The sequence below is a fragment of the Raphanus sativus genome, chromosome 6 (assembly GCF_000801105.2).
Source record: "Raphanus sativus cultivar WK10039 chromosome 6, ASM80110v3, whole genome shotgun sequence".
Lineage (NCBI taxonomy): Eukaryota > Viridiplantae > Streptophyta > Magnoliopsida > Brassicales > Brassicaceae > Raphanus > Raphanus sativus.
The window spans coordinates 2,287,596-2,314,719 of record NC_079516.1 but is presented as its reverse complement, the minus strand read 5'-3'; the positions used below and the strand labels follow the sequence as shown (position 1 = coordinate 2,314,719).

Here is a 27,124-nt window from a genome sequence, read left to right as displayed (position 1 = left end):
TAATCTAAATCTCTATTCTTTATGGTTTCAACGTTGGACTTTCACATTCATCCTCGTCGTTTTCGATCCCTTCTCTCTTCTTCCTCACTCTCAGTCAGATCGTGCTGAAATCTCCAATTTTCCTAGATTCGAGAAGATGGTAAAGTACTTGAAGGATTAGTTTTTTTTTTTGGTTTGCTTATATTTTCTGAATATAAATTGCTTAACTTGTCTTCTGATTGCAGCTTCCTCTTTCGCTGCTCAAGACTGCTCAAGGTCATCCCATGGTAAGTATGAGCTTTATGAAAATCCGAAAAGTTTGTGTGCGTATGAATCTGTTTACTTAATTAACATTAACACTTTACAAAAGTATACAAGTGGAATTGTTATTAATTCTTGGGGCTTTTGCTTTTGTCTCAGCTTCTGTGTCATGTGTTTAGTGTATATGTATATTATTAATTAGACATTCCTCTCTGTCTTATTACGGTTTTTGTTCTTCCGTGTTTCTGTCGGTTTGGGTTCGGTAAAGCTTGTAGAGCTGAAGAATGGGGAGACGTATAATGGGCACTTGGTGAATTGTGATACATGGATGAACATTCATCTCCGTGAAGTCATCTGTACTTCAAAGGTTCCCTCCCTCCTATGTCTTCTAATGAATTCTAGTTTGTTTTCTATTGCTTAGTTCATGCCACTTAAAATATGTTCACTTTTTCTGGGTAGGATGGAGACAGGTTTTGGCGAATGCCTGAATGCTATATCCGTGGCAACACCATCAAGTACCTCCGTGTTCCAGATGAGGTGTATATTTTTCTCTCTCTCTTTTATATATTTATATATGTAAATTTATTTATGTTATCTTCTTCTGCTTTGCTCTTCTTTCTCTGGGGAGTGATGATGATTCTTAGCCAAATCAGATATGTGCTCCAAGAGGCACTTGCTGGGGTTCTTGAGTTGAGTCACCATAGTGATATCATGTGGAACCTTAATAGCCAGTAGTGTGTACCTCTTGTTGTAGGATGATATTACAGAGATGTGTAAAAACTCTGACCAGAATATTGATACACTTGTCAAGGGCTTTATGTGTCATGTGTACCTATAACGATCATTCGTATAACATGGAATATTCTCTCGTTGCATTTCATCTCACATAGAGTCTCTTGAACTTGTTATTGTAGCTGTCGAGAAGTGACACAGTTAACTGGTCTCTTTATTTATGTGTGTTTTGAAGTTTGAGGATCTGGACTTATACTGCATTTAGTAGGTGTGTTGACATAGATTGAGCTAACATACATTGTTTTTGCTTCACTCCTTCAGGTGATTGATAAAGTACAGGAAGAGAAGACCCGCACAGGTATAGTTTTCTTATATCTTTATCATCAAATAGGGCATCCCATGTTCCTTTTTGCTAATTTACGTCTTGGGATTTGAACTCTTTACCAGACTTGCTAAAGGCACTTATGAGCCGTAGATTGCGCAGATAAATGATATCATTTGTAGTAGTAATATGCATAGTCCTTTCTTCTGATGAATCCATGGGATCATTTTGAATTATATGAGGTTCAGGGATTATACAAAATAATGGGAACATGGTTCTTTTTTGGGTTTCAAATGCACACTGTTCCTGATAATTCTCAATAATTCTTTGAATATTTTACAGATAGAAAACCACCAGGGGTTGGACGAGGAAGAGGAAGAGAAGGTCCAAAGGGAGGCATGGGACGTGGTATTGACGATGGAGCTGCCAGAGGCCGAGGCCGTGGTGGCTCAGTTGGAAAGATGGGTGGAAACAAAGGTAAAACATCTCAAATCCGAACATGATCTCGTTGTGCCAAATAACATTATGTACTCCAATCTTGTATTTGATTGCGGTTAAACTAAACTAGTATCTTGTCTTGTGAAAACAAAAACAAAAAATAACAGTTGGAGGTCGAGGCCGTGGTTGATACAACTTTTAGATGTCTCTACCGGATTGAAGCTGTCGTGAACTTATTACCTCCCATATGGCTCTGTGATTGTTTCTATTTATTGTTTAAGGGCTCTTGAGAATGTTTTTCGATTCTCTCTAGCTTTTTCTTTAGAGTTGGAAATATTTGAATTTTATTTGAATTTTGTGAATTATGGATGAGAAGAATCACTTGATTTTAATAACTCAAGAAAATATCAAGGAAAAGAAACTATTAACGTTCTGCGTTCTGCGTTCTGCGTTCTGCGTTCTGCGTTCTGCGTTCTGCGTTATGCGTTCTGCGTTCTGCGTTCTGCGTTCTGCGTTCGAGGGTATTAAAGACTCTAGTTCGTTCGGAGGTTTTCGCCATATTCATTTCTTTGACGACAAGTTTTCCTAAATAAATCTAAATATTAACTAATTTATTTATTTTCTTTCCTCTCGTCTTCTCGCCCTTTTGCTCACAGTCGATCTTCTGAAACCCCAAAAACTCTCAGGCGATCTCTCTCTCTCTCTCTCTCTCCCTGTCTCCGATTTTGGCAATCGACATGGCAACTCCGATGGTAGAAGACACGTCAAGCTTCGAAGAGGATCAGCTCGCGTCCATGTCCACCGAAGACATCGTCAGAGCTACTCGTCTCCTCGACAACGAGATTCGAATCCTCAAGGTAGTTCCCGACCCCATTCTAACTACATGATTAGTCCCCTAGGTCATAATTTTTGGGTTCAGCAGCAATTGCTTAAAAATTCGAATTGGATCTTGCTGCTGCTGCTGCTATCTAATTTAGGGTTTTGAGTTGATTGTAATCCGTTGACGACTGTAGACGCACTAGACAATTGATTTGTTGTCCCTTCTTGTGTATTACTATTATCTCGAAGTTTGGATTTTCTAATTGAATTCATTGGAAAGCATATGTCATGGTATAGTATGAATGTATGACGCTGTTGCAGTTGCTGATCTTCTGTGTGTGGTTTTATTTTAATTGGGGGATATAACAGGAAGACGCTCAAAGAACGAATCTAGAATGCGATTCTTACAAGGAGAAGATTAAAGAGAATCAGGAGAAGATTAAACTCAACAAGCAGCTTCCTTACTTGGTTGGCAACATTGTCGAGGTACCTTTACTCACAACAAGTTTTGATTCATGCCCTGTAAGTTGTTCTGTTTCGAGTCAATGTATAACTGTTATGTTATTATTAGATCTTGGAGATGAATCCGGAAGATGATGCTGAAGAAGACGGTGCTAATATTGACCTTGACTCTCAACGGAAGGGAAAGTGTGTTGTCTTGAAAACCTCTACACGACAGGTTTAGACTCTACTTCATAAGCAATTCTTCTTTTACTTCTTTGATGTTCCGTTTCTGAGCAAATTCTTTTGCTTGCAGACAATCTTTCTACCAGTTGTTGGTCTCGTGGACCCTGACAGCTTGAAGCCTGGGGACTTGGTTGGTGTTAACAAAGACAGTTACCTTATTTTGGATACTTTGCCATCCGAGTACGACTCTAGGGTTAAAGCCATGGAGGTCGATGAGAAACCTACCGAAGATTACAATGACATTGGAGGGCTGGAGAAGCAGGTTCGTTTTATCCCATTCGCTTTGACTCTATGTGTTGTTTATTGAATCTGATTTGAGTTTGTTTCCGAAACAGATCCAAGAGCTTGTAGAGGCAATTGTGCTTCCCATGACGCACAAGGAGCGTTTTGAGAAGCTTGGTGTTCGTCCACCAAAGGGAGTCCTCTTGTATGGTCCTCCAGGGACTGGTAAAACTTTAATGGCTCGTGCCTGTGCTGCACAGACCAATGCCACTTTTCTCAAATTGGCAGGCCCTCAGTTGGTCCAGGTAACCTTAATATGTTAGTGCGACTATCAAATACATTTGGTGGAGGTATAGAATGACACCAGCCAGCGTAATTGATTACGTGTCATTGTCTGAATGTATTCACAGATGTTTATTGGAGACGGAGCAAAACTTGTCCGTGATGCCTTTCAACTAGCAAAAGAGAAAGCTCCATGCATTATCTTCATTGATGAGATCGATGCAATTGGAACAAAGCGTTTTGACAGGTATAAACTATATTTGTTGATTCCAGTTCTTCTATATATATATAACTTCAGCAGCAGCTCACTAACGACATTATTTGGCTGAGAGTGCAGTGAAGTAAGCGGAGACAGGGAAGTGCAGAGGACTATGTTGGAGCTACTCAATCAGCTTGATGGATTCAGTAGTGATGAGCGTATTAAGGTGAGAGCCTTTCTTAAATGTAGTCATTAATCATACTCGTGTAATGTAACTTCCCATAAAGAAGCAGTAACAATCAAACCTCTTAAATGTTTCAGGTGATTGCAGCCACTAACCGTGCAGATATTCTGGACCCGGCACTCATGCGTTCTGGTCGGCTAGACAGGAAGATTGAGTTCCCACATCCAACAGAAGAAGCAAGAGCCAGAATCTTACAGGTTTGTTTCTCCCTCCTTGATAGTTTAAAAAGCTCACATAACTCAACTGACCCCAAACCGAATGCAATCAGATTCACTCGAGGAAGATGAATGTCCACCCAGACGTCAACTTTGAGGAGCTTGCAAGATCAACAGACGATTTCAATGGCGCACAGCTGAAAGCAGTATGTGTAGAGGCTGGCATGTTAGCTCTCCGTCGTGATGCCACAGAGGTAATAATAAGATACAAGAGTCTCTTGGTTACTTTATGATGATCGAAGCTCAGTCTGGTTTTTATAAAACATTGTGGGTTCTCTCTGGTTTCTCAGGTGAACCATGAGGACTTCAATGAAGGTATCATCCAAGTCCAGGCCAAGAAGAAAGCAAGCTTGAACTACTACGCCTAATCTCTCCCCCCATCAGTTCGATCTCTCTTTACCTTGTATCCTTCAACTAGTTTTACATTCGGATTTGGATATTTTCAAAATACATTTAGTTGTGTTCTTTTTTCTTCTGATAAAAAGAGAATTTTTTATGATCTAATACTCACATTCCACTCTCTGAGAATGTGTTTGTGAGAAAATTCATAAAAGTGTAGTCTTCTCCTTTATAACACTAGAAGAAGGTGCATTAAGCTGTAAATCTATAATAGTATGATCTCTCGAGATTGGATAAGAATCAACACTTGATCTAGATATTGTTTTCAGACAATATACAAAAAAAGGAAACAAATCTATGGGAAACAAGCAGCTGATGTCAAGTAAACAAATCTGAACCGTCCAGTTATAAAAAAAGGTTTGGAGTAATTCAGACATCGGTCATTGCTTGCTTCTACGGTTCTACCCGTAAGTAACCCAATCTTCTCCCATACAAAAAGTATCACTCCATTAAAAAAAAAAGTTTTCTTCGTTTCGTTTTTTCCTCATTCTCGGTAGAGTTCAGAGATCCATTAAGTTATCTGTAATTCGACGAAAATCGAAAAAAAAGGATTAAATTTTGATTATGGGTTTAGGCAACAAAGTTACCAAATTCGATTTCGATGCTAATGATCTCGCCGCCGACGACAGCTCCGATGGCGAATCTATCGACGAAGTTAACGCCTTTGGCTCGGTTCTGTGTTCGATTTGTATCGAGTCGGTGACCAAAGAAGGCGATCGAGCTTGGGCTAAGCTTCATTGTGGCCACGAGTTCCATCTAGGTAGGCATATTGTAATTGGATATGATGCTCTTCTTGATTCGATTATAATTTAGAAGTAGATAATTTGAACCAATTTTGATTTGAATTTCATCCAGATCTACCTTTTTGTTTGATTCGATTTTGTTAATTGTGATTCTCTTACATTCTAATTGAGGTTTTGAAACCAATTGGTTCGTGTTTGATATAGTCATGATCTGGTCGGATTGTTGTTTGTGTGGTTATTCAGACAGAATCAGTTAGGGATTGATGATCACTGTCGCATTGGTGATCTCTTCACCTTTGTTTGATGCATCTATTAGTGTTTCAGCAGTACAATACATTATGAGTCTTTGCTTCTTAATCTCTGTTTACTGTCTAAATAGGAGAGTAGCTGTGTGTTTATATATGTTTATAAGTATTAGTTAAAGCTTCAAAAATAAAATAACATTGTTGAAAATTTGAAATTTAAGAAGAAAACTTGTTCATTATCAAATCTCAAATGCAATTGTCGAAACATTTAAAAATTTACAATATTTTAATATTGAATTTATTATTCATGTTATAGATACTTATTAAGATTTAAAGTATTTTAGGTGTGCATATGATTGGGTTTGGGTTTAAGTTTCTGTTTTTTTTTAGTTTCTTTGGTTCCGAGTTTGAGTTCAAATATTATGTCGGATTCAGTTTGGTATTAAATGCTATGTGTTGTCTTTCTTATGCTGTTTCACAAATGTGTCCCAACTTCAAATCTGTTCTCTTTGTTGTTGTTTTTTTTTACTTTCTTTCTTAGATTGTATTGGGTCAGCTTTCAATACAAAGGGGGTGATGCAGTGCCCAAACTGTCGTAAAGTAGAGAAAGGCCAGTGGCTTTACTCAAACGGCTGCCGTTCAACCCCTGAGTTCAGTGCTGAGGAATGGGTTCATGAAGAGGATATTTATGATATCGGAACCTACTCTGAAATGGTAATTGTAACCCTATCCATCCCAAGCTCTGTTACTTCTTTCACACTAAAAAAAAATGCTTGTGTTTATGTTATCTTTGCAGGCTTTTGGAGTTCACTGGTGCCCATTTGGAAGTTCAGCCCGTCTTCCTTCTTTCGAGTATGTAATTTTAACTCTGTTTTGTGCTATTTTTGCTTATTATATGCTGATGAATATTTCTTTAACTTTCTAGGGATGGAGATTTTTCACCGAGTTCATGTAAGATATTGCCAGCTTAGTTATTTCTCTTTTTTTTTTTTTCTTTTATCTTATTTGAGTCTGACACCATGACACAGATCAAGACCTCTTTGGCCAACAAGGCTACTTTACAGAACCACCAGCAGCGGCGCCAACAGCGGGTCACCCATGTCCATATGTAACTTACTTTGGCCCGGTTCATTCGTCTTCCTCGAGCACAGGTCCTGTTTCAGACAGTTCAAGTTTCCCTAGTCACTGGAACACCGGTTCAGGTGACGTCCCACCTCCTTATGGTTTCCCTGTGGATCCGCACTACCACGGCTGGGATTATCATCATCACTCGCCTCCTCCACCCCCACCGCCTCAGCACTTCTCTCACGTGGGCAGTCCAACTCGTCCCACTCCTCCGCCAGCTGCTGCAAGGACTTCCCGAGCCAACGGTGGCGGCTCGGATGTTGTCAGACCGAGACCGCCTCATTTCATGCGTCCAACATATCATGCTCACAGGTACATAGGAGCTAGAAATATTTTTTTACTAGTAGTAACATATAAATTTAATATCTAATATATATATATATAAATCAATGAGATCAAATGCCAAATTTTGACTAAATATTATAGTAATTTTAGGAAAAAATTACACAAAACATTTTTTCCCCAATTTTACTGGGGCCAAGTGACCCCACATGTTTCTATGTGCATTACTCCCTTTGTACATTTAATCTTTGTCTTGGCTTCAGAATGAAACTATAATAAAAGTCTTACATATATTGGTGATGTCTTTGCAGTGCTAATGGTAGAGCGGGGAGTTCGGTGGCGTCTATTCCCAGGTCACCGCCATTTCCGGGAAGCAACGTTCGGACCAGAGATAGAATGCAAGCACTTCAAGCCTATCACCAACAGTCTTCTTCTGCACAGTCACCACACCAACCTGATTCTTCGCCTATAGTCTCTCATGGGCCTGTGTTCTCGTCTGGGCGGAGGCCCAGTAGAGGTTCCTTGATGGGCTCAACTTCATCTTTGTCGGATCAGGCGGGTGGGAGTAGCGCGTTTATCCGGTTTAACATATGGGAGAGAGAGCCTCCTTATATGCCATTGCAACCGGCTTACCCGGTTAACCAGATGGAGAGAGAACCACCATCCATTTGGACATCTTCTTTCAATGAAGGATCAGGAAGCCTCCATCAGAGGCATGGCCCTGGAGGATCATAGTAAGAAGTTTGAGTCAGTGACCGGTTGGGCGATTCTCCTGAACGTTGGACCAAAACAAAACCATTTAAAAAAATGAATTGGGAATTTTATATTTGAGAAAACCTGGAAACAGAAAAAAAAAAACTTCATGCTCAAGTTATCAAAAAAAAAAGACAAAATGAATGGTATGTAGTGAATGAGGTTTTGAGAGACTGTGTTCCCAAGCTGGTGGTGGCGTGCGGTCCGAGCCGTCTAGGTCCGGTTTGGATCAAGGTGGTGGCAAATGGTCGTTGGGTATTTGTTATTATGTTATAATGGGGCTACAATGGGTATCCAAGTGAAATACCCTAATGGAACATTTGTTTTCTTCTTCTATATTTGTTAAATGTTTCAAACTTTCAAGTACATGACTTCTTTTTCTTTAGACTATCACAATTTGTACAATGTTGATTGTTTTCTATGCAAAATAAAATAAGTGTTAAATTACTAACACTATAGTCTAATACGTGACAACAAAAGACAATATAATGAGCCACATTATATAATCTTCTAATGTTTACAGAGGGATTTGTTATGTGTTAATGCACACCGATATACATATACACACGGAAAATAAACCAATGAACAAACCAAGAATCCATTTTGCTGGTGGTTACATGAAAAAGCTCGCTTGTTGGATACAATTGGACGTTTTATTTTAAATGCAAACGTTTAGGGGCAATTTAAGATTTTATCAAATCTTGGGGGGGGGGAGTTATGTAATTAATAGAAAATATAAATTAGGGCAACAAGACCACTTTAAATGCACGAAAAACCCTAAGTCATTTGGTTCCGTCTCCTCAGCTAAAAGACGCCGCTCGTTTATTCAGACAGTCTCACCTTCTAGGATTTGTTCAAGGTACGCCTGTTACTCCTCTCTCTCTCTATCTCTCTCTTCAATTTCTGATACTATAGATAACTTATCTCGCTAGAAATGACGACATTAGCTCTTGTTAGATTTAGACATTCGCATCTAAGATGTTTCGGTTCTTATCTTAAGTGATTAATATAAGCACTCTAATGTTCTATTATTGGATTTGTAGAGAGAAGGGGGTTGAAAGATGAGTCGTGGAAGTGCAGCAGTCGCCAAGGGAAAGAAGAAGGGAGTCTCCTTCTCCATCGACTGCTCCAAGCCTGTCGATGACAAGATCATGGAGATTGCTTCCCTCGAGAAGTTCCTTCAGGAGAGGATCAAAGTCGGTGGCAAAGCCGGTGCGCTCGGTGACTCTGTCACAATCACCCGTGAGAAGAACAAGATCACTGTCACTTCTGATGGCCAGTTCTCCAAGAGGTAACAACACTCACTCAACTAGTTATTTGCATTGTCTCTTATAAGTATATAGCAGCTCACTGTTTACTCTTGTGTTTATAGGTATCTCAAGTACTTGACGAAGAAGTACTTGAAGAAGCACAACGTGAGGGATTGGCTCAGAGTGATTGCAGCCAACAAGGACCGTAACCTCTACGAGTTGAGGTACTTCAACATCGCTGAGAACGAGGGAGAGGAAGAAGACTAGAAGAGTTATTACTTCTGTTTCGTGTTTCTGTTGTTTTGGTTTCTGCTCGTTGCTGCCCATTACAATTTATCTTGGTACTTCTATTGTTTTTTTGGCAGATCTTGTTTAGTTTGGTTGAACTTAAACTCTTGTTTCAGACACTTTTGTTTGAGAAAAAAATTAAACATCTTTATTATCCAATCCCGTAACTACAGATAAGGGTCTTCTATTAATTTAGGCCCATAACTATCCGCCCCCATTAGCACAACACCCATAACTAGTGATTATCTTAGTGTTAATTTTGTGAAATTATGAATTTATTGTGGGTTTCAATTTCAATTTTCTATCAGGAAAAGCAGCGTGATGGATTGTTTTGTTATGTTATTATTTAAAATAAAATCCTTTTCCTACATAAACTGAGAAAATAATTTGTTATCACTAGAAAGATTAGGATTAGGAACCTGGGGATTTATTATGTATATAAACCTTAACATAACATTCACTTAATCAATGGTTTAATTCTCGCTGTGTATCAAACAACAACACGCCTTCTCGATCTCTTTCCCAGCCAAGGTAGAGACTCGGCATGCATGGTTTCTTCCGCTATTATTAGTCTCGCGCACTTAAGGGACATAAACACTCCAGGTACCGAGCTAACCCTCTCCATAAACCCTGATATATGGGAAATCAAGAAACATCTCGCAGATAGCGACGTAGGAAACAGTCAGACACGCCTCATGCTACCAAAGGATGATGTGGCTGAGCACATTCTTGGTTACCTCACGGATGAAGAGCGCATGATGATCGAAGGTGGTGCAAATAATCATCAAGGGTTGAGAATCAGTGTGTACGACAGTGATACCAAGTCTACGCATTGGCTGTCCTTGAAAAAATGGCATTCGAGTGGAAGCTATGTGTTGATTAACAATTGGAATACGCAATTTGTTAAGAGAAGAAAGCTTAAAGCTGGCGTTTTAATTGGACTCTTTTGGAATACTTATGCAACGAGACTCCACTTTCGTGTGCTTCGTTCTAACAACTGATTCCAGGGATTTTTTTTTTAATAAGATTTATATTCAGGTTTATTAATAGTTTCTAATTTAAAACCAGTAGTCAATCTTATATTCCTATATATTTAGTTAATTGAGTTGTTTCACTCATTCAGTAACATTATGCTGCCATTCGTATTCATCTCAATTGTATAAATTACATGACGAGTTCGTTTATGAAATCTTCATGAACCGGATTGGTTATCAATAAACCGAACAATATAAAACTCAAGATTGTGAACCGAGATTTAACTGTCAATGTACTATTCCATAAATGGAAAGTGTTACCTACTACATATAGCTGAGAAGAGAGGGAACACTCTGTTCGTAAAAAAAGAAAGCAGTTCGAGTGATTCTTGGACTCTCCTCGTCTTCCTCTTTCGCTTGGAGATAACAATAACAAAGTTCATCGTAGCAGCAGAGATCAGTCGAGAGAGATATGGGAGGATACGTAACGAAGAGGATCATGCTTCTGCGTCTTCTTACTCAAACCATGTTGCTTCATCTCTTCATCACGTCTTCCTCTGGTGAGTATCGAATCCTCTGAGTTATCTTCCACATGTTTTGGATCGTCTTGATTCATTGCGATGCATCGAACACCTTCTGAAACAGAGTCTCTAGTTCGATCTTTCAGTTCTTTTAAGTTCGTCTTGATTCGTTGTGATGCATCGAACGCCTTCTGAAACTGAGCCTTCATAAAGTTTCGACCTTTTAGTTTTTTTTTTAAAGATCATATTGATTCGTCATGATTCATAAGTAAAGATGCTCTGTTCTCTCTGTTTTCATGCGTGTTGTTGTTATTTAGGTGAAGCGGTTAACTCGAGTGAGAACAGACTATGTGTTTCCAAAGGAGGACGATCTCATCAGCCATACGAGCTAGAAGGAAAGCTTCCCGAGTCTGCTGATGTTGAGTTTAAAGATCTAAACATGTGTACTATGTTCCACGAGAAGACTTGTTGCTCTGCTTCACGGATGCTCTCTGCTTCGTTAGCTGTCAAAGACCTAGCTACTCACGGAGAAGCTTCTAAAGACTGCTTGTTTTGGTTTGAGCTTTTGGAATGTTCAATCTGTCACCCTGATGTTGGAGTTCAGCCACGTCCTCTTCGCATCTGTGCCTCGTTCTGTGATACTGTCTTTGAAGCTTGCTCAGACGCTTACTTTAGTACTCGTGATGCTAGTGATCAGGTAAAAGACCGGTTTGTTTTTGAGAGGGTTTAAAACCCTTTGAGAATTCACAGGTTTGAGAGAGTGTGTGTTGGTTCTTGTTTTATCTGTTTAGGTTATGGTACCGTGCGGGGTAAGCAACGGTACCATATGCCAGAGAGCTTCTAAGTTGGAGACTAATGGCAAGGGTTTCTGCGAAGCAGTTGGTTTCTCTGTTGTCCAAGGAGCTGATGATCAAGCAGAAGAACCTTGCTATGGAAGTAACTCAGTTGTAGTGACAGTGGTGCCTGTTGTAAAGTCACTCATGAAGACTGTGTGGTTTCAAGATCTTAAGTACAGGATGGTGATACTGAATCTACTGATGTGTCGGCTTACATCACTTATATTTCTAGCATCAACGCTCTTGAACAGGTTTACATCTCTCTCTCTCTCTCTCGCTAGTTTCTGTCTAAATATCAACATTATTTCCCTTCTAACCAAATTGATATATGAATCTTGCTTTGGATTTTGACAACTCAGGTGGGAAATGGAGAGGGATGCGAGAAGATTGAGAAGATTGAGAAGAAGGAACAGGAACAGAAGAAGATTCTAACTCTATTTTTGAGTTCCTTATCATAGACAGACTCTGTTACATTCATAATGAACCAATATTTTCACTGCTATTAGGGAGTTTTTTGGAGACGCAATAAGTGTAAAATCAGATAGTTTTTTACTCAATGTAGTAAGAGCCAAACCATGAAAGGCAATTCAAATATAGAAAGTTTTTAAAAATGTGTTTTGTTTTTTTACATAATATAATAAGAGGCAAACCATGAAAGGCAATTTAAATATAGAAAGTTTTTTAAAATGTGGGGTTTTTTTTTTGACAGATGCTTCTTCTTTGATTACTAAAGTAAAGTAGCCTTTGAACAAATAACAATGCTCTCTAACAGGTTTTGCATCACTCTCACTCCCACTCTCTCTCTCTCTCTCACTGTCTATAGTTTTTGTTTTAACGGTTGATGTTTGAATTAATCTTGTTTTGGATTTTGATATCTCAGGTGGCGTTATCAGCAGCAGATGCAAGCTATGATCCAGAGGGATGCAAGAAGATTGATAAGGAACATGAATGGGAGGATCTAAACTCTTCTTTTTAGCTCTTTCGAATAGAATAAATCTATAATATTATTTGTCGAAGTAATTGTTCGCATTCGATCTCTCACGTTAAAAGTTAGATTGATTAATATCGTTTATATTATTAATGAATACATTATATAAATTAATTAAAAACTAAAATGAATTCCAAATATATTTGAGTAGATAAGTGATTAAAACTAAAAATAATAAGAATTATCTAAAATCTAAAATAAAAATATAGAAACGGATGTATCTTATGTTATTAAAAATATTTTAATAAAAAAAAAAATATGAAAACAGATAACACATAACTAAATATTAATCAAGTAGATATTTTAATTTTATATAATTGAAAAGAGAATATTGAATTTTTAATGATCATAGTGTATAAATAAACTTGTCGACTGAGAGATCAACTGCTCATGTTGAGACTACCCCTCTTAGAGAGGATGAGAGGTTATGTATCCTTGAGGCAGCAGCTCTAGAGAAGATGAGGAAGAATTCGGCACTTGACCCTAACCTGGATCTTAAAGTGATAGGTAAATTATAACAAAATTTAAATTACTATTTATTTCACATATGCATTATCTTTTTCATTAACTCATGATTCGTATTTTTTAATTTTTTTTTCTGGCAAGCTGCTCGGACAAAGAGCTACGATTGTGCTCATCTTGAGCTTTTAGTGCAAATTGCACAAATCAATTGTTTATCAGCAGACTCGTTGAGAATCGGAGACGCTACCAAAACTGACAGCATGAAGCTCTGTTTGGAAGATTTTAATGCTGCAATGAGCGACGTGAAGCCTCCGAACAAAAGGTGATGCTTTAATTTTTATATCATTCTAAGCTTCTGGCTGGTGCACTCCATAATGTTGCTTCAGTAATTTTGAGTCATTTTTGTTAATTTCAGCTTTTGTATTTTCTTCATAATTGTGCTTCAATATTTTTTTGATTTTTTTCTTAATTTAAACATTAAATATATAATGAATAAATTATATAAATTAACTAAAAACTAAAACGAATTCCAAATTTATTTGATTAGATAAGTGATTAAAATTATTAATAATAAGAATTATCTAAAATCTAAAATATATATTCTAAAACAAAGATAATTTTGATATATATTATGTTACTAAAAATATATTTTAGTAGAAATTAAAAATATAAAAAAACAGAGAACAGATAACTAATATTGATCAAGTAGATATTTTAATTTTATATAATTGAAACAAGAATAATGAATTTTAAATATATATTTATTAATAATGATCATAGTGTATAAAGAAATTTCAAAAAAATATAATATTTAAGAATTTTCTAAATTTGAAAGCATATAATTCGAAACTTTAAAAATAATTGTTATTTTCTTACTTTTTCCTTATTTTTTCCTTATTTTTTTCTTATTCTTTAAGGGGATAAAATGGCTTTTTACTCGATGATGGCTTTTCTGGCTAGAATTTTATACTTTTACCATTGTTAGAAAATTGCTTAATATTTTTAATTTGATTTTCATTTTAATTTTTCTTAATAACTGTACATACCGAATTTACACACAATAATAATACTCAAACAAATCTCAATCTTACGTTTTAGATTATTTTAATAAGTTTGAATTTATATTTTATACATCGATAAAGTTACTTAAAATTTTAAAATTATTTTAACTATTTTTCATGAGCTTTCATATTAATTAAAGTATTTTAAATCGAAATGAAAATAAAAGCCGCGCATAGAGCGGAGGTAAGCTCTGGTGTCACACTATATAAGTGGAAGTTCAAGTTGTACACATTTGTTTCACCAAGATCATCAATCAATAAGAGAAATAGTTTGTTACATAGTCTTCTTCTTCTTCTTCGCTTCACTCAGAGATCAGTCGTCGAGAAAAGATGTCCTCAACGAAGACGATGTTTCTTCAGATTCTTACTCCAATCCTCCTCCTGCTTCCTCTCTTCATCTCGTCTTCCTCTGGTGAGTCTCTTTCACTTCTTAGAATCGTCTTTGATTCGTTGTGATATGCATCGGTCTTCTTGATTAGTGATACTCAAATAAAGTTTCGATCTTTTAGGTCTCTCTGTTTCATGCGTATTGAAATCTTCAAACTTTGCAAGAAAATCTTGTCGAATCTGTTCTCTCTGTTGCACGAGTAAGATGCTCTGTTCTCTCTGTTTTCATGCGTGTTGTTGTTGTTGTTGTTATTCAGGTGAAGCAGTTAACTCAAGTGAGAACGTAGGGGTATGCGTTTCCAAAGGAGGACGATCTCATCAGCCATACGAGCTAGAAGGAAAGCTTCCCGAGTCTGCTGATCTTGAGTTTAAGGAACTAAACCTCTGTAATGTGTTCCATGGCAAGACTTGTTGCTCTGCTTCTTCAGGGATGCTCTCTGCTTCGTTAGCTCTCCAAAACCTAGCTGCTCACGGAGACGCTTCTAAAGACTGCTTGTTTTGGTTTGAGCTTTTGGAATGTTCAATCTGTCATCCAGATGTTGGAGTTCAGTCAGGTCCTATTCGCATTTGTGCTTCCTTCTGTGACAGTGTCTTTGAAGCTTGCTCAGACGCTTCCTTTAGCAGTAATACTCAGGTAAAAGAATGGACTGTGTTTGAGAAGCTCACAAGTTTGAGGGATGTGATTTGGTTCTTGTTTTATGTGTTAGGTTGTAGTACCTTGTGCACCAAGCAATGGTACCATCTGCGAGAAAGCTTCTAAGTTGGTGACTAACGGCACAGCGTTCTGTGAAGCAGTTGGTTTCACTGTTCTTCAAGGAGCTGATGATTCTGTTGAAGAGCCTTGTTACGGAAGCAAAAGAGTTTTGGTCACAGCGGTGGAGTCATTTAAAAAGACTGTTCGGCTTCAAGATCTTAAGAACAAGCTGGTGATGATGAATATGCAGATGTGTTGGAGTGGATCGGTTTTTGTACTAGCAATAGCGCTCGTGAACATGTTCGTCTCCATCTCTCTCTCTCTCTCTCGTTTCTGTATCAATCTCAACATTCATTTCCCTTTTTTGAATCTTTGCTTTGGAATTTGATAAATCAGGTGGGTTCATCAGGAGGAGATGGAGAGGGATGCAAGAAGATTGAGAAGAAGGAACAGGATTAGAAGAAGATTCTACTAACTCTGTTTTTGAGTTACTTATCATAGAGGCTCTGTTACATTCATATATTTTCACTGCTATTAATTCTTTGGGAGTTTTTGAGACGCAATAAGTGTAAATCCAACAGTTCTTTACTCAATATAGTAAGAGCCAAACCATGAAAGGCAATTTAAATATAGAAAGTTTTTAAAAATGTGGTTTTGTTTTTTTTTACAGATGCTTCTTCTTTGATTACTAAAGTAAAGTAAGCCTTTGAGATTCTCTTCTCCGTTGCAGTTTAACCCTACATCTTGAAGATATGCACAGAGCCTAGCTTAAAGGGGAGCAAAGCTTTATTTCATTTCAAGACTTTCCCATTTTAGGTACCTGATAAAACATAAAGAAACCCATGTGGCTAAGTTATTCCTAGCTTAAACCAATTGTATTATCAAAAGAAGGTCTTCTTTGGTCTGGGTGAGAAACAAACCTTCTTGAGAGGAATACCGCTTGAAGATGGGGCAGGTTTCAGAATCTCAAAAGAGCAAACAAGAGATTGGTCTACACTCAATAATGCACCTGCATTGTCAAACTCTCCACCATAGTTCGGAGCTGAGAATATAGTCACTAATCTCCTTTGTGCAAAAAACTCATACCCATCTTCCACTACCTACACAACACACGTGCCTCACATGTCAAATAGGCTCTAATAAAAGAATCTCAAACTAACTGTGGAAAGTGATCTGTTTACCTGATGGCCACGGCAAATGAGGTCAAGATCATTCTTATCCAAGAACTCAGCGACTACATCAGCTCCAAACGTGCATGAGATACCTCTGTCGCTATCAGACCATCCTTCACTCTTCTGATCAGGATCAGACCAAAGCAAATCACAAAGAAGACCATTGTCCGGAATCTCAGTAGGCCTCTCGATCTCCCTAATCTGATCCAGATTCTCCAGCTCGGGAGACAACCCTCCGTGCATGCACAAGATCTTGTCGTCGATGAGAGCAGATACAGGCAAGCAGTTGAAGCAGTCGGTGAATATCTTCCACAGCCTGACGTTGAACCTCCTTTTGCACTCGTCGTAGAAGCCGTAGATCCTGTTGATCTTGGCGTCCTCGTGGTTGCCTCTCAGGAGAAAGATCTTGGACGGGTAGCGGATTTTGTAGGCCAGGAGGAGGCAGATGGTTTCGAGGCTTTGCTTGCCTCGGTCGACGTAGTCTCCGAGGAAGAGGTAGTGCGCTGAAGGAGGGTAGCCTCCGTATTCGAACAGCCGAAGAAGGTCTTGGTATTGTCCATGAATATCACCTGATGATAATTGATTTGTTGGCATAAGCTTCAAGTAGCTTGAGATGGAAGTTACCTAATCCTAATGTGTTATGGTTAAGGAAAATATCTGTTTGCGTTTTACCTAATGAGTTATGTGTAGAATAACTACTTATGAAATTTGTGAGATTGCGAGATTAATAAGAGAACTAATTTTTATTATTGAGTTCTTGCAATCGTGTTATCAAGATCGTGAATAAATATTTTTTATAGTTTGTAATAATCTATTAATAAACAAGAATGAGACATAGAGGGTACCGCAGATGCGGATGGGGGCATGGAGGTCGAGGAGATTGGGCTGAGAGAGGAAGATTTGTCGTGCGTTCACGCAAAGTTGACGGATCTCGATCTCTGAGAGCTGGACTTGTTTGCCTCCTTTGCCTTCTAACAATCTTCTTATGATGTCATCCACCATACTTATCTCCATCACCCCTTCCATTGTCGTCGTCATTAGTTTTACCAGAATCCACAACCAACACAAATGGGTTCGCGCCAAATCAGGCGGGTCGTTATGGGTAAATGGATTAATAATGAGACGATCAGAAAGTTACAAACGTTTTTTTCTTCTACCTTGGAATATGTGGAAACAGAGGTGGAGAGAAAGAAAGAGACAGGGATCAGAAGGAAAGCTTAATGTCTTAAAAAATCAGAGGATGGAGATGGATCAAATGGGTAATGATTAGAATAAAATTGAGAAGAGGAAAAAAAGAAAAGCTTTCAGCTTTAGAATAATATTTGAGGGGAGAAAAAACAGATGGTGCAGATAGCTCCTCTCTTTCTCTATATATATACTAAATTAGATTTCAACGCAATTTTAATGGTTATTTGATTACATTTCAGACAGGGAAATGAAGAAAATCGGTTGTAGAACATATAACAAGGTTACATATATGGTAATCATAAGCTAATTAAGATTTTAAAACTATTAAATTCGTTTATATAATGGACAACATTAGGTAGTTTATAAGTTCAATTACCGGATCATTGGATCCAATGATTTATATATGAAACTGAAGTGTTGCAAATGATTTTCTTTCGTTTACAAAGGTAAGTTGTCAAATCTCAAAAAAAAAAGTGATTAGTGAGAAACCTTTAAAGGCAAGAATGTGTATGACTGTATGGGTTAAGTGGACGGTAATGGAAGATCTAGCCATAAAGAAAATGATACGTGGAGGACGGGAAAATGGACTTTTAATTCCTCAAGTATTTGTAATCAACATTTTTAATACTCAACTTCTACTTGTGCAATTTTAATCCTCAAGTGAATGTTAACTGGGCAAAATTGAACATTAAAATGTCAACTGTTATGTTTTTTTTTAACGGAAACGTTAGTTATTATAGAAAAGAGATTTGGTTTGTCTTTTGAAACCCAGAAATCTCTCACTTTGATTATTTAGACAATTTTGATAGACAAGAGGTGATTCCGACGAAAAGAGGACAACTCCAGTGAAAAGAGAACAATTATGGTGAGGACAGGAGCGAATTCTGGCGAGCATTACATAAGCCTTATCGTTTTGTTGTGTATGGCAGGGAGAGTAGAAGAATCATAAGATAGTGGAAAAAAATTTCCAAGGAGACCAAGTCAGTCAATGTGGGGATAAAAATATTAAGCGCTATTGATTCTTCGTTGTTCTTCTTTTAAGCGTTTGTCTTCGAGGAGAAGATATTGATGCTGTTAACATTGCCTATTCTTTTCGCTTTGATTCTGTGAAAATTTTGGTTTTATTTGCTATTGGTGCAAGTTTGTGAATTATCTGATATAAAGATGCATATGTAAATCTGAGAACTATCATTATGACATTTTTTTTTTTAAAGAGTGTGATACTGCAACTGTTGCAGGACTCAAATGTTGAACTAGAAAATATATGCATTTTCAAGGAAGAAAAATCTAGTTATGTTATTACAAACTTTGTTTTTGCTAATCATATGAGTACTTGTACATGTGTGATTTTAAGGTTATGGCCAAAGTTAAAAGAACAAGACACAATGTTCATTGGCGACAGATTAAAACAAAGACCATACAAACCAAATCTCTTTTCTACAATAACTAACGTTTCCGTTAAAAGAACATAACAGTTGACTTTTTAATGTTCAATTTTACTCAGTCAACATTCACTTGAAGATTAAAATTGCATAAGTAGAAGTTGAGTATTAAATGTGCTGATTACAAATACTTCAGGAATTAAAAACCCATTTTCCCCGTGGAGGACTCTCATTACATTTAACCCACTATTAATGATTTTATTTTAGATAATCTATTGTCGGGCGAGTAACCGCGTCTTTTGAAAAGTTCGGTTTTATGGTTAGAGATTAGATAAAGCCTATGTACGTGTACCGCCATACAATGTTCCACCCTGTCTGAACGAAATTAAAAAAAAAACCATTGTTTAGTTTATTGGGCATCTAAATTTAAGTCCAAAAATATCTAAAAGAAATTAAAACCTATATTGAGCTTAGAGTTTCAGGCCCATAGTGGAAATAATAAAACCCTACAAAATAAAAGCTGAAAAATTCACCACTTCTCTTGGCAGAAGCTTCGACCGCGGCGGCACGATGGTACTTTTCTCCATCTCTCAATCTCCGTTTCTGAAATGCTTCTCTTGTAGCTTCTGAGTTTGGTTCTAAAGTGTCAATGTCGTGTATGGATTCTCTGTTTCAAATGTAGTAATAATAATAATAATAATAATATGTGAATTTGTTTTTTTAGCTTTTGATTTTATGACATTTGAGTTAACTCGGTCGTGTTCTTTTTGTAGGGAATTGATTTGATCGCAGGAGGTAAGAGCAAGAAGACCAAAAGGACAGCTCCCAAGTCCGACGATGTCTACCTCAAGCTTACCGTCAAGGTTCCAAACTTTAACAACAATCTTTAGTCTATTTCTTTTTATTGAAGAGGTTCTTATCGGAGTGAATGTTTGTGAATATAATGAGGTGTTGACATTTCGTACTGAAAAAAAAAATGCAGCTTTACAGGTTTCTGGTGAGGAGGACACAGAGCAAGTTCAATGCAGTGATCTTGAAGAGGCTTTTCATGAGCAAAGTCAACAAAGCTCCTCTTTCTCTTTCCAGGCTCGTCGAATTCATGACCGGCAAGGTACTACCATTTCTTGTCTCTTGCTCTCTCTTTGTACTTCTTATGTTGGGAACTAGTCCTAGGCCATGAGTTTCGAATGTGATTTATGTTTGTTGTGATACCATAGGAAGACAAGATTTCTGTCTTGGTTGGAACCATAACTGATGATTTGAGGGTACACGAGATCCCAGCCATCAAGGTTACTGCCTTGAGGTTCACTGAGAGAGCCAGAGCTCGCATCGAGAAAGCTGGTGGTGAATGCTTGACCTTTGACCAGCTTGCTCTCAGAGCTCCTTTGGGACAGAACACTGTAATTTTTCTCTCAACCTAACCGCTTTACCTCCATTTTCAACTTCCGTTGTGATAACATATGATTGAACCTTTGCTTCTTCTTGTGTGTAGGTTCTTCTTAGAGGACCTAAGAACTCACGTGAGGCTGTTAAGCACTTTGGTCCTGCTCCTGGTGTGCCACACAGTCACTCCAAGCCATATGTTCGGTCCAAGGGAAGGAAGTTCGAGAAGGCCAGAGGAAAGAGGAAGAGCCGTGGATTCAAGGTTTAAGGACCATTGTCATCATCGTCTTTTTAACTTGCTTCTCGACCTTTGTTATAGAATCGTGGTTTTTTTGTGTTTGCCTGTTTCAGACAATATTTTAAGATTGTTTCGACTTGATTAACTTTGTTATTATTGCACGTTGTGCTGCACCACCATGGATACAACCAAAAATGACCTTAGTGTTACTTGGTTTATACGATACACAAACATTTTGATTTGCAGATTTTAATCTCTTTTTGGGTTACTATAATTTGATAAAAATAAAATTTATTTGAATTATCTCGTGCACATTATATACTAGAGAACTAATTTCTACATAATGGTTAGGTTAGTACTTGATTTATAAACATCTTGTAATGTACTGCAATATGAAACATGAGTTTACAAAGCTAAACATTAATCAATTATTTGTTTTCCAGATTTCCTTGAATTAGAATAAGAAAGAAAAACACAATATATGGCATCTTAATCAAATCTTTTAGTCTTTTAAAACCATCGTAACGGCTCCTTTCGGTGAAGCACTTTTGTTAGAGCCTTTCGGTGCAGCTGCTGGAGAAACCGAACCAGCACCACTTGTGTCAGAGAACGAAGAGAATTTTGGAGCATCTGAGCCGCTAGGGGTGGTGGTGGTTGCAGCGTTCGGGTCAGCAGCCAAGAGACCAGGAGTGTACGGTACACCTTTCCCTGGAATCCAAACATCACCTTGGATGTACATACCCGGTGTGAAACTGAGAATCTCTTCGTCGCTCAGTATCTTGATCCCAGGCCAAGTAACCCTGCCTGCAAGAGCTGCTCCGGGTCCTATGTTCTGAACCTCAGAGTAGAACAATGTGTCGAGACCGAAGTTTCCAAGCCACGGTTGCCATCCCTGCGGCTGAATGAAATCAGGAATAAAACTGTTCATGATAATAGTTCTTGAATACTCCTTCCAAGGCCTTCCTAAATAGGCTTTGCTAGTTTCCTTGACCGCCAAGTAATCCGGTTCGCCGGCAATAGTGCAGCCTTGGAACACAAATCCGGTTGATTCCCTCGCGTCTTTGCGACCATGAGCTGTGATAGGGCACGCCTGGTTCGGCAGTGGCTTCCTCACCAACAAAGTGCAGTTCTGGAACACAGCAGCCGCGTCTCCAAAGAGGAAATCAATGGTGCCTGAGATGGTACAGTCTCTGTAGAATTGACGGTGTGAGTGAGCGTAGAGCGTGTCTTGGTAACCATCGAATCTACAGTTGAAAAATATCGATTCGTCTGATTGAACCCTTACTGCAACGGCTTGATGTTTGATTGGACCGGCCGTGTTTACAAACCCTATGTTCTTGGCAATGAAGTAGTCTCCAACGATGGCTGCAATAGCATTGACATTAAATGAATTCTAAGTACAAATAATCAAACATACACATTGTTCAATAAATAGCTATACTGTAAGTTAGGCTAGGTGCTTTATAGTAGATCAATGTTCAATTAGGCGTTAACTAAACCCTATGTATAATCACAACGGTGGGATTAGTAGTTGACAGTTTATTTATTTATTATATACTATTTAAATAAATTATTTTAGTTTTTAGTTTTAGTTATACAATTATTTTCACGAATTGTAAAATTTAGATACACAAAAAAAAACGAAATCAGACAAATTGGTGGACTAAAACTATTTATACTAATTTAAATTGAAATAACAAACTTTTAAATCGATTTTAATAAATTTATGATAGTTCAAACCGATTTAAATTGTTTGAATCAGATTTTAAACAAATTGTTTCAGTTATGATCGATTTGTCTCTTAAGCATGTGTTGCCTAAACCAAATTTTAAAATATTGTAGGAGATTATTAATTAGACGGACGCCTAAACCTATTTTTTTTAGTATTCAATATATATATCTTACCAACAGTGGCGGTACGGTAGGTAGTGATACCATCCTTGTAATTCTTGCTGCCAGAGATGATGGTTTTGTCGGGACCATCACCGATGAACACGAGATGAGTCATGCTCTTGTTGACTTGTACATACTCCTGGTAGATACCAGCCTTAATATAAACCACGAAAGTCGTGTTCTTCTTCTTGGGAACGTACTTCATCGCATCGTTGATCGTTGTATACTGACCGCTCCCGTCCTGAGCCACCACTATATCAGCCTTCGCATCCGAATACCCCTCAGCAGCCTGCAAGAGCCTACGTCCCCTCTCGTCCACCCACGAGGGAACCTCTTGAGACAGAAGCCTCCGGCTGTTCAGCTCAGGGATCCCCATCTGTCCCACGAAACTCGACATCTCGCTGATGATCGCCAGCCCGTTGTGCGTCAGCTCGATAGCCGTTTTCAACGCTTTTTTCATCGTCTCTCCGGCGTTCCCTTGCGTCCCTTGAAACCCTTCGAGGCAAGTCTCCTCGTGGCTAATCGCCGCGCTGAGCCATATCCTCAGATTGATCAAAGCCTCGTCGAGTTTGTGGAACTCGAGTTTACCAAGCTCCTCGAAAGAGTTGCTGAGCTCTCCCAGCGCGTAGTCCATCAGCTCCTTGCACTGATCGAGAGCCATCTTAGTCCTAGGATCCTTCTGAAGGTCCATCACGGTCTGCGACTTCTCGGCTGCGTCTGTGATCTGCTTCATCGTGACGCTAAACGCTGTCTTGACCAGCTCCATGGGGTCGGTCGTGTTGTGTCCGTTCGTGATGAGAGTGTCTTCGCAAGTCTTTTTGTAATCCGTTGGTGCGCATACCTCCTTAACTGCCTTGACGGAAGCCGTTAACTCTCCTTTGCCTTGAGAGTCACCGTTGTCTTCGTTCTTGTTGAGGTTGATGGTAACGGCGACTATCATGGAGATGAGAAGAACTGAGGAGATTAAGATAACAGCATACCTCCTCTTCTTGGAATCGTCGTCGTACTCATACGACATATTGTTTTCTTTCTTACAATATAGTTTTTTTTTTAATTGTTGGATTATATTTTATCAAATTGATGTTGAACTTGAACAGCTCTGAAGAAATTTAGGTTAAGAATGTTAGAGCTGTTCTTTGTTCTTTTTTGAGAAAAAAAGAGATTGTGAGTTTTATGGGCTCATCCTTCGAAGGTTACGTAGCGTCCTTGGGAGTGTGCATCTGTTCACATAATTGCCGTGATGGTAACTGAAACGACAAAATAAGAGTTCGTTATTCGTGTTGCTCTGTTTCATGAGGTTTGGCGGGAAATACGGCTAGTGAGAAACTGTTGAAAAGATAAAGATTGTCTCTGTTTCGTCAGTGTTTCTATATTGAGGAAATAATTAAAATCTTATTTTAAGGATTCGAAACCTCATTTTCTGGTTTGTTTGTTTGTTCGTTCTACTTTATTCTTCTAACCGGAATAATCAGTGTCTTAATCGTGTTGTATAACTGCTAATTGCTATTCAAACTCCTTTCCACAGTTGTTGTTTTATTTGACGTAATGCCATTTGTTATGTTTCATATTCTAGAATCAATCTGAGAATCTAAACCTATTATATAGTTATATGTATTCATAATTTATATGAATTTGTATAGAAAGATATATGTGTGATCTGTTAACAATTAAAACATACTAGATCATGACCCGCGCGCCTGCGCGGGTTTATCTTTTGATTCACATATTATATATATATATTGTATATTATATAAGATTTATAATATAAAAAGTTAGAATGATCCGGAACCAAAAAAAATCGACCCGGACAAAAAAATATCAAATACCTACTTAGATCCAAATGTTGAGAACTCGAAGAACTCATACCTGAAATGAACAGATTTATACCCGACCTAGTGAGCTAAATTTCAAACATAGTATCTTTTGTTATGTTTTTAATTCATTTTTTGGGTTGGTGAAATTTACTATTTATTCGGAAGATTTTTGGCTAACTTATTGGTATATATTCGTAGGTTTCTTTTTTTCTGAACAGAAAAAAAAGATTTGGGTCTTGATTAAATTTATCTTATATAACAAATTGCTGCTATAAATAATTTTTATAAAAATTAATTTGTAACAGTAATATCATTTTTGTTATAAATTAGTATATCATGGTTGATAGGTTCAAAGTATAGAGTTAGTCATCTTCATAGTATTGTTAATATTGATAGATGCAAGTTAATGAATACATATAATATATTATATTATTAGTAATCTGTCGTATAGTATTATATGTTAGTAGATGTATTATTAATAATCTATCTTATAGTATAATATGCTAGTGGATGTATCTAGCTTATAGTAAAATATATGCAATATAAGGAAACATGCGTAGTGGATATAATAATAAGGTAAGAAGTGAAAATCTATGGTAATGGTTGATATTAATTATTTATAAAAAGGCATGTTTAATAATAAGTAGATTAATATAACATTAATTACATAAGGTCCAACTTTAAAATCCACCTAGAATAAGTTGTAATGTTTCTGTTTTAATAAGATAGATATGTGTGAAAAAATGATTCCTGCGAACGAAGAAACTAAAGTGGAAAGGGTGGGAGACGACATGACCGTGAATTTGCCATTTTCACCGGATCGTAGAGCCTTTAATTCGTTTTTCAAGGCTCAAATTGGGAAGTGTTGGCCCATTAGAGGTTGGGCCTCAGTTTGCAATGCCCGAGCTTTATTTCTGGAGTTTGAAGAAGTGTAATATCTGAAAGGTCCTAAAGAATGTTTGATATTATGATGATATTAGACCATCATTACTGGGAAGCCCTTAAGGGCTCCTTAAGGGTTAAGGGGAGAGAACCGAAGAGAAAAAACACTCCAATAATGATGTTCTTATGCCACGCTAAAAGATACCATGGATATTATTATGAAAGTTTAGATTTTTTGAAATAGATCAGTTTGATATAACTTTGTCGAGTTTGATAGTAAAGAAATGACTGTACCGTGATGGAATAATCATTGACAAAATTATTGTTGATTTATTTATAGCAATTATCGATGTTTGGACGATGAAAGTGAAATTTCACTTTACTAACTTGAATTGAAAGTGATGGTTCAGTATTTTCCATGTAATAGTTTTATACTGCAGGTTGATTGTTTGATAATAGAGTTATTTAGTTCAAATATACAGTACATGCGTTGATAATAAATGTTAATTTAATTTTATGAACTGTAAATGTTGATGCGTATACGTTATAAGTAATTAAGTGTTTATTACTCTATATGAAAATAAGGCCAGACAGAATTTTTTTAATCATACAAGTATTTTGTTTGCCATCAATAATTAAATGAACAAAAGTGGAGGCCAATACTCAATCATTTACTTGTCTAATCACATATGTTACATCCTATAGACTATATTTGAGAAGTGATTTTGCCACATGTCTTTTCTACAATCATTTTCACAAAAATAATATGACATGGCTACTAAAATTGATGACATGTTTTATAGATTAATATGACGTGGACAATTATATTTAATGTTAATTTATATTTTTGGTAAATTTTTAAAAAATATGGTAATAACTCATATATATTACATTTATTGTCGATTTATGATTTTGGACTTTTTGAAAATATGGTAATAACTCATAAATCATCATTAAAATAAATATATTTAATTATGGCATTTCAAATTTCAAAATATCATTTAAATTAAAAATATTTCAAATATATATATACATATTTGTAGAAAATTATAAAAATTAAATCATAAAATCAAATTTAATCGTAAAATCATTAGTTTCTTATATATATCTACAGATTTTATAAATATTGTTTAATTTTAATTTTTGACAATTATACAATTTTACATATGTATTTAATATATTTAATTAAAATAAATAGATAGAAAAATCTACCTAAGATTATAATTTTAAATATAATTCAAAATAACAAAATTATTTTTATCTTAATTTTAATGTTCAGTTAAATCAAATTTATATTAAAATATTGATAAGAAAGAAAAAAATTTAGAATATTAATAAAAATTTAAATATAATTTATATTTATCTGTTAAAAATATTTTAAATTTTTTTACTGCACATGGTGCAGGAAAACACCTAGTGAGATTGAATAAGTGTTTTCTGGGGGAATATTCTGATCTGGTAAAGCACAAAAATAGGGATATTCTTGTCGTTTGATGCTTGCATGGCATATACTTCGCACAACAGCAATTCTTGTATCGTCAGAAAGACCAAATTCTCCCTCGCTACCAAATCATTATTATAAGTTATATTTTACCAACAAATATGTAGATCTCAAGTTTCATAATGACATTATTGGATGCTAAGAGAAAGTAGTTTCTGAAACCTATGTATGATGCTAAATTTTTTGAACATTTTACCATTTATGTCGTACTACTATAATTTCAATCATAATTAGATATATACAACAAAAGAGATTGGAGATCA

The 27,124-nt window shown here is 36.8% G+C and overlaps 10 protein-coding genes and 1 non-coding gene across 12 annotated transcripts; 9 read left to right on the top strand and 2 right to left on the bottom strand.

Moving 5' to 3' along the window:
• The first annotated feature begins 15 nt into the window (after window positions 1-15).
• LOC108811303 (sm-like protein LSM4) lies at window positions 16-2,127 on the top strand. The gene is made up of 7 exons (XM_056989566.1): window positions 16-139; window positions 225-266; window positions 509-607; window positions 700-777; window positions 1,294-1,330; window positions 1,637-1,771; window positions 1,900-2,127. The coding sequence occupies exons 1-7, from the start codon at window positions 137-139 to the stop codon at window positions 1,920-1,922; spliced, it is 417 nt and encodes a 138-aa protein (XP_056845546.1). The 5' UTR covers window positions 16-136; the 3' UTR covers window positions 1,923-2,127.
• Window positions 861-1,031, top strand: LOC130497327 (small nucleolar RNA snoR127). The gene has a single exon (XR_008936324.1). It is a non-coding gene; the product is annotated as a small nucleolar RNA snoR127 (small nucleolar RNA).
• A 232-nt stretch (window positions 2,128-2,359) lies between the features above and the next one.
• On the top strand, window positions 2,360-4,904 carry LOC108812674 (26S proteasome regulatory subunit 6A homolog). Its single transcript, XM_018584999.2, has 10 exons — window positions 2,360-2,589; window positions 2,921-3,037; window positions 3,123-3,230; window positions 3,309-3,500; window positions 3,574-3,765; window positions 3,871-3,989; window positions 4,080-4,167; window positions 4,263-4,382; window positions 4,454-4,594; window positions 4,691-4,904. Exons 1-10 carry the CDS (start codon window positions 2,470-2,472, stop codon window positions 4,766-4,768), a joined length of 1,275 nt encoding a protein of 424 aa, XP_018440501.1. The 5' UTR covers window positions 2,360-2,469; the 3' UTR covers window positions 4,769-4,904.
• Window positions 4,905-5,219: 315 nt separating this feature from the next.
• On the top strand, window positions 5,220-8,394 carry LOC108811302 (E3 ubiquitin-protein ligase RFI2-like). 2 transcript variants are annotated; one of them, XM_056989564.1, is made up of 6 exons: window positions 5,220-5,559; window positions 6,329-6,501; window positions 6,584-6,639; window positions 6,713-6,738; window positions 6,840-7,224; window positions 7,506-8,394. In XM_056989564.1, the coding sequence occupies exons 1-6, from the start codon at window positions 5,364-5,366 to the stop codon at window positions 7,927-7,929; spliced, it is 1,260 nt and encodes a 419-aa protein (XP_056845544.1). In that variant the 5' UTR covers window positions 5,220-5,363; the 3' UTR covers window positions 7,930-8,394. The 2 variants fall into 2 exon arrangements, with proteins under 2 accessions (XP_056845544.1, XP_018438847.2); XM_018583345.2 differs by having other exon boundaries at window positions 5,221-5,559; window positions 6,816-7,224.
• A 293-nt stretch (window positions 8,395-8,687) lies between these two features.
• Window positions 8,688-9,644, top strand: LOC108811299 (60S ribosomal protein L22-2-like). Its single transcript, XM_018583343.1, has 3 exons — window positions 8,688-8,806; window positions 8,991-9,238; window positions 9,320-9,644. The coding sequence occupies exons 2-3, from the start codon at window positions 9,009-9,011 to the stop codon at window positions 9,462-9,464; spliced, it is 375 nt and encodes a 124-aa protein (XP_018438845.1). The 5' UTR covers window positions 8,688-8,806; window positions 8,991-9,008; the 3' UTR covers window positions 9,465-9,644.
• Window positions 9,645-10,033: 389 nt separating this feature from the next.
• LOC108807505 (B3 domain-containing protein At2g33720-like) lies at window positions 10,034-10,486 on the top strand. The gene has a single exon (XM_018579792.1). It carries the CDS (start codon window positions 10,034-10,036, stop codon window positions 10,484-10,486), a length of 453 nt encoding a protein of 150 aa, XP_018435294.1.
• A 310-nt stretch (window positions 10,487-10,796) lies between these two features.
• LOC108807504 (folate-binding protein 1-like) lies at window positions 10,797-12,427 on the top strand. Its single transcript, XM_056988257.1, has 4 exons — window positions 10,797-11,019; window positions 11,298-11,677; window positions 11,772-12,067; window positions 12,176-12,427. The coding sequence occupies exons 1-4, from the start codon at window positions 10,932-10,934 to the stop codon at window positions 12,246-12,248; spliced, it is 837 nt and encodes a 278-aa protein (XP_056844237.1). The 5' UTR covers window positions 10,797-10,931; the 3' UTR covers window positions 12,249-12,427.
• A 2,150-nt stretch (window positions 12,428-14,577) lies between these two features.
• Window positions 14,578-15,990, top strand: LOC108805957 (folate-binding protein 1-like). The gene is made up of 4 exons (XM_018577953.2): window positions 14,578-14,739; window positions 14,972-15,348; window positions 15,422-15,708; window positions 15,805-15,990. Exons 1-4 carry the CDS (start codon window positions 14,658-14,660, stop codon window positions 15,881-15,883), a joined length of 825 nt encoding a protein of 274 aa, XP_018433455.1. The 5' UTR covers window positions 14,578-14,657; the 3' UTR covers window positions 15,884-15,990.
• Window positions 15,991-16,046: 56 nt separating this feature from the next.
• LOC108805956 (serine/threonine-protein phosphatase PP1 isozyme 9-like) lies at window positions 16,047-17,901 on the bottom strand. The gene is made up of 4 exons (XM_018577952.2): window positions 17,426-17,901; window positions 16,590-17,149; window positions 16,329-16,508; window positions 16,047-16,228 (listed from the first exon to the last, which is right to left on the bottom strand). Exons 1-4 carry the CDS (start codon window positions 17,616-17,618, stop codon window positions 16,205-16,207), a joined length of 957 nt encoding a protein of 318 aa, XP_018433454.1. The 5' UTR covers window positions 17,619-17,901; the 3' UTR covers window positions 16,047-16,204.
• Window positions 17,902-19,624: 1,723 nt separating this feature from the next.
• On the top strand, window positions 19,625-21,018 carry LOC108805959 (60S ribosomal protein L18-2-like). Its single transcript, XM_018577955.2, has 5 exons — window positions 19,625-19,723; window positions 19,924-20,013; window positions 20,133-20,261; window positions 20,368-20,550; window positions 20,643-21,018. Exons 1-5 carry the CDS (start codon window positions 19,721-19,723, stop codon window positions 20,799-20,801), a joined length of 564 nt encoding a protein of 187 aa, XP_018433457.1. The 5' UTR covers window positions 19,625-19,720; the 3' UTR covers window positions 20,802-21,018.
• A 126-nt stretch (window positions 21,019-21,144) lies between these two features.
• On the bottom strand, window positions 21,145-23,829 carry LOC108805955 (probable pectinesterase/pectinesterase inhibitor 21). The gene is made up of 2 exons (XM_018577951.2): window positions 22,677-23,829; window positions 21,145-22,136 (listed from the first exon to the last, which is right to left on the bottom strand). The coding sequence occupies exons 1-2, from the start codon at window positions 23,680-23,682 to the stop codon at window positions 21,274-21,276; spliced, it is 1,869 nt and encodes a 622-aa protein (XP_018433453.1). The 5' UTR covers window positions 23,683-23,829; the 3' UTR covers window positions 21,145-21,273.
• Window positions 23,830-27,124: the final 3,295 nt, after the last annotated feature.